At 42.5% G+C, this 8,602-nt stretch overlaps 2 protein-coding genes across 5 annotated transcripts; both read left to right on the top strand.

Annotated features, from left to right (window-relative positions):
- The first annotated feature begins 1,754 nt into the window (after positions 1-1,754).
- Positions 1,755-4,145, top strand: LOC141427086 (uncharacterized). Its single transcript, XM_074086320.1, has 3 exons — positions 1,755-1,930; positions 2,742-2,805; positions 3,858-4,145. The coding sequence occupies exons 1-3, from the start codon at positions 1,919-1,921 to the stop codon at positions 4,127-4,129; spliced, it is 348 nt and encodes a 115-aa protein (XP_073942421.1). The 5' UTR covers positions 1,755-1,918; the 3' UTR covers positions 4,130-4,145.
- A 24-nt stretch (positions 4,146-4,169) lies between these two features.
- Positions 4,170-7,960, top strand: LOC141427085 (trypsin-like; the record flags this gene model as incomplete). 4 transcript variants are annotated; one of them, XM_074086316.1, is given in 4 exon segments in its annotated part: positions 4,170-4,237; positions 5,379-5,521; positions 6,438-6,581; positions 7,738-7,960. In XM_074086316.1, coding segments are annotated over 4 exon segments (563 nt in total), but the record flags the coding sequence as incomplete, so codon positions are not given.
- Positions 7,961-8,602: the final 642 nt, after the last annotated feature.

Below are 8,602 nucleotides of genomic sequence, written 5' to 3'. Positions count from 1 at the left end.
GCTGTCAGCCGGGTTAGGAAATTAATTTACGTATTTAAGACCCTTAGACCTGTTGCTGACCAACAAATTCTAAAGACTGTTTACTTCTCACTGGCACAGTCTGTACTAACCTACTGTTTAGCGGCCTGGGGTGGGGCAGGGAAAACTAGATTCCTAAGACTGGAGAGAGCCCAAAGGGCTGTTCTAAAAGTTATGCTTTCCAAACCAATTCGATTTAATACTTGCGAACTCTTTAAGGTAGCTAATGTCTTAACTGTTAGGCAACTATTTGTTTTGAAAATCGCATTGCGCAGGCATCTCGACCTTTCTTTTGTTGGAAAAACTACTAAGCGACGAGCTGGCCGCATCTGCAAACTCGGACGTTCTCGTATTGCTCTTGTAAGACATCACTACGAATATCTTTCTGCTAAAATGTACAATCAATTGAACAAATTATTAGACATTCATGAACTATCGTACTGGGAATGCAAAAATAAGATAACGAGATTTCTGCAAAACCTCACTTATGATGAGACTGAAACATTTATTACTGGTTATTGATGAACGTATTTCCTACAGTACTACTCAAAATAAACTATACCATAATTATGTTTATATTAAGAACCTGCCTTTCAAATGATATCCTGCTTTTATTCTCTTATTCTAACATAGTCTTAATAATTAAGTTCACTTACTAACCTTTAAATGTATTATTTTAGAACATAACATAACTGCTCCATAATCCCGAGGTGGGCGTAAACAGCTGCGACACAGTTCATACTACTGCAGCTGCTTACGATCTAATTATTTTAAAACATGTATGTTAATTATGTTCAATAAATCTTTAAATCTTAAATTTATTTCAGTATTCATTTATATTTTTATTGAAGTAATTAATCTCTTAAGTTATAAAAACACCTTTCGATGAGGAATGCCTTTAACTGTTTATAAAATATCACCGATTTGTCCAAGTTCTTAATTGAGTTTGGTAAATGGTTGTAAACTTTAATCATCATATAGTGTGGACTGGATTTAACCAGTTTCATTTTGGAGAAAGGCAATTTAAGTTTATTGAGATTTCTATTGTTTCTCCGGATGTCGGTATCTTAAATGTCGTGACTTGTGACACCCATTTTATTTGCATGTTTGTTTTTCTATCACGTAAAAACAACTCCACAGAGCCTTAAAATGTAATAAAATACATAATTTAAGAATAAAAAGCGGCCATATCGCTCTGCTTAAAAAATGGTGACGGTACGGAACCGCAGTGACGCATCGTATGCGCGCCGTTTTTTAATACGTAAACGGTGCGCAATCGCAGTGACGTGCCGTAAATGTCAGGACTTTACCGCATGCTCTCTACCAAAAGTCGTATATGCGATAAAAACGGTACGTATACGATGCGTCACTGCGATTCCGTACCGTCGCCGTTTTTTAAGCAGCGGTGTGGCCGCTCCCTAAAATCGCAAATAAAAATTAACTATAAACTAAATACCATCATAATTCTTATACCACACATATAATCAGACATCAGGCATCAGCAGCAGCAGACAGCATTTCCTCGTTGAATAGATGGAAATTCGTTTCGACCAGGTGCTTTTGCACTCGTTAATTTGTTTGTGTGCACCGGGACTTCAAAATCTACAGCAACAAAATTATATGCTGAATCGAGTCCCTGGTATTTTATTATTTTCCTGCTCGCGGCCACTTCAGCCGCTGCGCCAGCTTTTCTAGTTGTACGATTTTATCGATAAAACGTGCAACTACCGACTATAAATCAACAAGTTTTCTCCAACAGCGGCTCCCAGCCCACCGTATATCATCAAAGGATACAAACGTCTCTGGCCGAGCGTGACCGCGTGAACTTACAGCTATATAATGTAACAGCTCCCTGCTGTAGCTATCAGTCCTGTTTTGATACTAAATACATCTGGGAAACATGAAGTGCGCGGTGAGTAGAAAATAACCTGACGAACTTAAAAAAGTCGGGGAATCCCCAACATTGTCTTAATCGTCAAATGTCTAAACTGCCTAGTTGAAATCTACATCTTATCGCCTTTAGATCAAGTCAAGACTTCACCTTCGTCGCGTCACTTTGAACACCGACCAAGTAGACTTGTCCAATTTTTAGGGTTCAAAATGGCAAAAACGGAACCCTTATAGTTTCGCCATGTCTCTGTCTGTCTGTCTGTCCGTCCGTCCGTCCGCGGCTTTGCTCAGGGACTATCAATGCTAGAAATCTGTAATTTTGCACGAATATATATGTAAACTATGCCGACAAAATGGTACAATAAAAAATTCTAAAAAAAAAATCTCATCCATCCCTATGTGTGGGATAGGTCTTTTTAAAAACAATTAGGGATTTGCTCAGACGATTTTTCGATTCAGTGATGTGTTTGCGAAATATTCAACTTTAAAGTGCAAATTTTCATTAAAATCGAGCGTCCCCTGCGTCCCCTCCCCCCCCCTCCCCTTCTAAAATCTAAACCGGTGGGAGGTTTTTTTTTTAAATCGGATGGTACTAAGTATATCGAACTTTCAAGGAAAACTATAACGGCTAAGTTGGCTTGAGAATTATTAGTAGTTTAAGAGTAAATAGCAGCCTAAGGTATAAAATATACCTAAACTTGGAAGATTCCGTATAAAATACGAAATCCTTAGAAAAATATTACTTAATTTTTTAGTAGTGGCTACGGAACCCTATTTTGGGCGTGTCTGACACGCTCTTGGCCGGTTTTTTATATTTTATTTTATTTTCCCAGGTGGCAATAGTCCTGGCTCTGGTTGGTGCGGTGGCAGCGAACCCCGTGTCCTGGGGTGGCCTCGGTAAGCGACCCTCAACCTAACAGGGTCCATTTTCTAAATGGCCTATAACGCGTCCCATTTGGGGGCCTTCAATAAAGTACCCAACTACGTCACACCAATTTTGACCATTTATGCCCTTTCCACCCTTGTCAGACGGAATGCTATGAAAATTGAAATTCTTTTGTTCCTGTTTGTGTCCTCAAAATGTGTCGTAACTTATGGGTGGCCCCTTGCTGTCCTCTTTTGCTCCATTCTCGTAACTATGTTCCCATATATCCCGCTATTCCCGCTTGATAAAGATTTCAATGATCCCTAATATAAAGAATGGAATGATTGAATCCGATGCGATGTTCCGAATTGCCACGGAATGGATCCATTTCGATATCGAATTACCTAACCAACAGAAAGTTGGACAACCCCCGACTTTTGCCACTTTCAAGTTCAATATCTCAAAAACGGCTGAACCGATTTTGATGAAACATGTCTAAAAACTATCACTGGAAAACCTGCTTTAATTTAAAAAAAAACCGCATTTAAATCGGTCCTCCTGTTTAAGAGATACGGTGCCACAGACAGACAGACACACATAGCGGTCAAACTTATAACACCCCTCTTTTGCGTCGGGGGTTAAAAAGAGACTGATTTAAGCCGAGATTGATCGACCAAGAAGCGGAGATCGAACATAACCGTAACAGAGGATCGAACGGTCCGGCGGACCGAGAGACACACACCCTGCCTGTTAGAGTAAGATGGTGGTATGGATATCCATTTTAACAGATGGCTGCATCCCTCTCGGTCCGCCGGACCGTTCGATCGTCTGTTACGGCTTATAGATTGAACAGGCGGAATAAAAATAATCTAGATTCTTATTAACTAGTACTTAAATGGAATTAAGATTATTGTATCTTCAGGTTGCTTTTAACTGCCGTGGACGACCTTAGATTCCGCTCATCAGATCGACATACTTTAGAGTTCTGTATTTCGTGTTCAAGCCCGAATAGAACTTTATTGTCTATCGTCTTTTACTTCCTATTTAAAATGAGAGAAGTTTTAATTGAATCTTCTACCAACAGGCTCCGTAGTGATCCCTGGTGGCGGCGTTTCCCTCAGCTCTAGTATCATCAACCACGGCCTGTCCATCCCGGTGGTCAAGCCAATCATCTCCGCGCCCATCATCACCGCCCCGATCATCAGGACCCCCATCATCCCGGCCCCGGTCATCCGCGCCCCCGTCATCACCTCCTTGGGCTGGGGTGGTCTGGGCTGGGGCGGCCTTGGCGGCCTCGGTGGCCTGGGCTACGGGTGGGGCGGGCTTTCGGGCTGGTCCGGCAAAGGCTGGCATTGATCGAACAATATTGAAATGATATTGCTTTCTGAAACTGTTATGTATTGCAAATATAATGGTTATTTTATGGTGTTGTTTTATTATTGAGATTGTTGATGGAATTGGAAGGTGTGTGGAAGTAGGTTTTAAGGTTTTTGAACGCTTTGTATACCTATGCAATAAACTACATAAGTGGTAATTGATTAAACTAAGTACAGTGAAATATAACATAATATTTATGAAGGTAGACAGGGTAATTTAGTCCGAGCAATAAGCGTGTTTTGGGTTTAACCTGAGGTTTAACAATAGAGTCGGACCCCTACGGACGAACTACCTCAAAACTGAGAAGCCTGGTAAGACTGGTCTGGTTGTATATTAGCTGGTATGCTAATATACAAAAAAAGAATAGGCTATAAGTGTCTTATGTCTTACAAAACCTTCGAACTACCCGCACTTGATCACAAAAAGTACCAGCACTCGTATCTCGAACTACCCGCAATTGATCATTTTTAGGGTTCCGTAGCCAAAATGGCAAAAACGGAACCCTTAAGTTTCGCCATGTCGTCTGTCTGTCTGTCCGTCCGCAGCTTTGCTCAGGGACCATGCTAGAAAGCTGTAATTTTGCACGAATATATATGTAAACTATGCCGACAAAATGGTACAATAAATAATTCAAAAAAAAATTTTAGAGTAACTCCCATAGACTTAAAGGGGGGGTGATTTATTTTCTCATCCAAACTTGTAGTGTGGGGTATCGTTGGATAGGTCTTTTAAAATCATTAGGTGTTGCTGAAACGATTTTTCGATTCAGTGATCTGTTTGCAAAATATTCAACTTTAAAGTGCAATTCATTAACGTGTCGAATATATTGTCTGAAAGCAATTAGGGCCTACGCTAGCTGCTGGCGCGGGTGCACTTCCAACAGGCGTCCACCCACCCGCTCCATGCAAACCGTGTCAGCTATACCATCAATCAATCAATCAAATTATACACGCCAATGGCCGCGTATGACACCGCATCCAGCGCTGCAACATTGGGGAATCTCACCTGCCAACTAACGCGTCCACGATGGTGTTGGGGCTGCCGCGCAGGCGCACCAGCAATGAAGCACAGCACCTCCTCATGATGGCGCGGAAGCCATCCGTGCCGTGAGCGGCGAACATAGCCGAGCCCGAACAACATCCTGTACGCGTCGTTGTACTGGACGCGCACGCGCAGGGCGCTCAGGGTGCGCTATGACGATGACATTTAAATTTCATTTAAATTTCAGCTGCAACAAAATGGCGGCTCTCAACAAAATGGCGCTGGTTTTATACGTGGCGCTGCAGGTCGCGTGCGCTCACACCAAACTGAACACCGTGGCCTTCGGGCAGGTCGACTCCTCCGACAGCATCTCCGATGATGACAAGCTGAGTAAGTTTCTCTCGTGCCAAATCACCATCATCATCATCATCAGCCGGAAGACGTCCACTGCTGAACAAGGACTTCCCCCTTAGAACGCCACAATGAACGACATCTCGCCACTTGCATTCACCGGTTGCCCGCAACCAAATAAATAACACGGGACACTTGACACCAATTGACCTAATCCCAAAGTACCTATATAGGTAAACATGCTTGTATTATGCATACTTAAATAAAATACAAATTAAACACCCAAAACCCGAGAACGAACATTTGCATTTCTCTTTTTTTTCTTATTCGACTGGATGGCAAACGAGCAAGTGGGTCTCCTGATGGTAAGAGATCACCACCGCCCATAAACATGCCAAATTGCCAACCTAGAGGCCTAAGATGGGATACCTCAAGTGCCAGTAATTTCACATGCCTTACTCTCTACGCCGAAACACAACAGTGCAATCTGCTGCTTCACGGCAGGATTAGCGAGCAAGATGGTGTAGCAATCCAGGCGGACCTTGCACACGGTCCTACCACCTGCAAACCTTGTACTACGAAATGCAAAATTCGAACTTATTACTTACTGAAGCCGTAATATTATTTAATAGGAGAGTGAGCGAGGGACGGTAGGTACGATATGAAATTATGAATAGGAACTTCGATTTTTGAATTTCGTATTGTGTTGTGTTGCGAAGAATGTGTTTGTCATGAACCAATGGAACGCTCCATTTACCTATCCTGACTCCGCTGAGCTGTTTCCACTAGACTTTAATTTAATGCTAGCGCAGCTTTAGTGTGGCTCTAGTCTCTAGTCACTAGAGCCTCACTAAAGCTGCGCCGAGCGAGGATAGACAAATGAAGCGTTTCTATTGGTCCATGACAACCACGTTTCTCGCACTGGTGGAAACGCAACCTTCTTTTGCTTGAAAAGGGAAGGGGCAAGCTGAGGAGAGGTACCCCCGGCGGGCTGGCCAGCAGTGGGAATACGCGGGGAATAATGTTGAGGTGACCACGCAGAAGCACTCGCGGAAGGCTACATCCAAGAAACATTCGCGTAAAGCCACGGTACAGACAAGTAAGCACAACGGACATTTCTCAACTTTTTATCCCACTAATATCATACATAAATACGAAAGTTTTTGAGTCTGTTTGTTTGTTATCTCATCACGTCTAAGCCGCTGAACCGATTAACATAGGAAGGACATAGGATAGTTTTATCCCGGAAAATTGCAAAGTTCCCGCGGGATAGCGAAAAACGAATTCTACGCGGACGAAGTCGCGGGCAACGGCTAGTAATTATACATAAATAATGGACAGTATCCTAATAACATTATATTATTAACCCTCACCATCTATTGATTAAATTTATTTGACCGATAAATGTGATGCCGTCTCTGTTTGCTTTGTTCGAATAGACAGAGACGGCATCACATTTATCCGTCAAATAAAATTAATCAATGGGTGGTGAAACAGCCTTAAGCGAGTCTCGGGCCCCCATTATCATTTTTTGTTTGAAAAAAAACTTGTCCAATTTTTCTGATAATGTAGAGCTGACGGGACTTAAGGGGTTGTTCCACCATCCATTGATTAGCGTTAACCGACGTTTAAATGTGATGCCGTCTCCGTCTATTCGAACGAAATAAATAGAGACGGCATCACACCTAACCGCCAGTTAACGCTAATCAATGGATGGTGAAACAGCCCCTAAATAGAATAATATTTTTTCTGATAATGTAGAGCTGACGAGACTAAATAGAATAATAATTTTATACCCAGGACACAACACTACCCTATTCTATATATCGATTTCGTCTGCATCCACCGTGAATCCCCGATTTTAACCAGGTTTAAGATTAACCCTCCTTTAAGATTGTTCTAAATGAGAAATCGAGCGGGAGACTACAGACGCCGCCGGTAAACGTCCGCTATTTTCGCGGCTAATTTTCCGGGCGGTGTTGTATAGCTTACAATGAATGTATGCACATGCACCGGACGCTTGTCCGGCAACGAAACCATACAACACCGCAAAACCGGTGAAATCAACGGACGCCTACAAGCGGCTGAGGCTACAGACCGCATAGCTAGCGCGTGTTAGCCATATCGCAAGCTAAGAAATCCGTGTCCCTACCCTACAAGGCGGTGAACGTCCAACGCTGCACTTGCTTATCCTACCTCAAAATTCATGTTAAAATCTGTTTCAATGCCTTAACGTTTCCCAATGCCGCCCACAGCATTACGCACAACTAGTTCTACAACCACGAGCACGACGCCGCCGCCGCCGCCGGTGTTCCCACCGCTCAGCCACCGCTACCGGCGCATCTACAATGCAGACGAGTCCGCCGACGTCAATGAGTTCCCCTTCATGGCGGCCATCTTGGTGAACGACGAGCTGTGGTGCGGTGGCGCTATCATCAGCGGCGACTCCGTGCTCACCGCGGCGCATTGCTTGCAGCTGTAAGTAGAGACATGGTCAATGGAATGTTGGTGCGTTGTAAAGTATGTGCGTACAATACAATACAATACAATAACTCTTTTCTCAAAAATGTCCGTAAAAGTTGACATTATTCTTTACATATCAGAAGGTGAAGTGCATAGTTTATGGTCAACGAAAAATTAAAAAGTTAAAAAGATTGCAGGCGCGCTAGCTCGACAATAATAAATTAGCGCACCTGCAATCAGTCACAATTTTTTTTTAAAGTTAAAAAGGCCATGGAAATGTTGGCATAAGTCGTATACAGCCAAATCTAATGGGCGGTATCAGATATTTTGTTGGAACTTCGGACTTTTTTATTGGGTCTGAAACAGCTTGTGGTGTTTTCGGTGGAAAAATACACCTGCAGTTTATTTTTAATGAAAAAAGGCGGGAAAGCATAAGAAAAATAATTGGAATAAAATTAAATGTTATGATATATTTTGAGAAAAAGTTTAGTCTATTTCAGAATTATTCATCATTTTTGAGAAAAGCCGCAACCTCGTCCGTTTAATACTCATACTCAGCCAGCAATTGGCTACTTCCAGGCCACGACAATAATCTACTATTATTGCACACCAACACAGTAAGCAGTACAGAAAACACAACTACTGCGTACTGTCTTG

This window comes from Choristoneura fumiferana, chromosome 4, assembly GCF_025370935.1.
Source record: "Choristoneura fumiferana chromosome 4, NRCan_CFum_1, whole genome shotgun sequence".
NCBI lineage: Eukaryota > Metazoa > Arthropoda > Insecta > Lepidoptera > Tortricidae > Choristoneura > Choristoneura fumiferana.
Note: the sequence above shows the minus strand (reverse complement) of the source record. Positions and strands in the feature narration are given on the sequence as shown.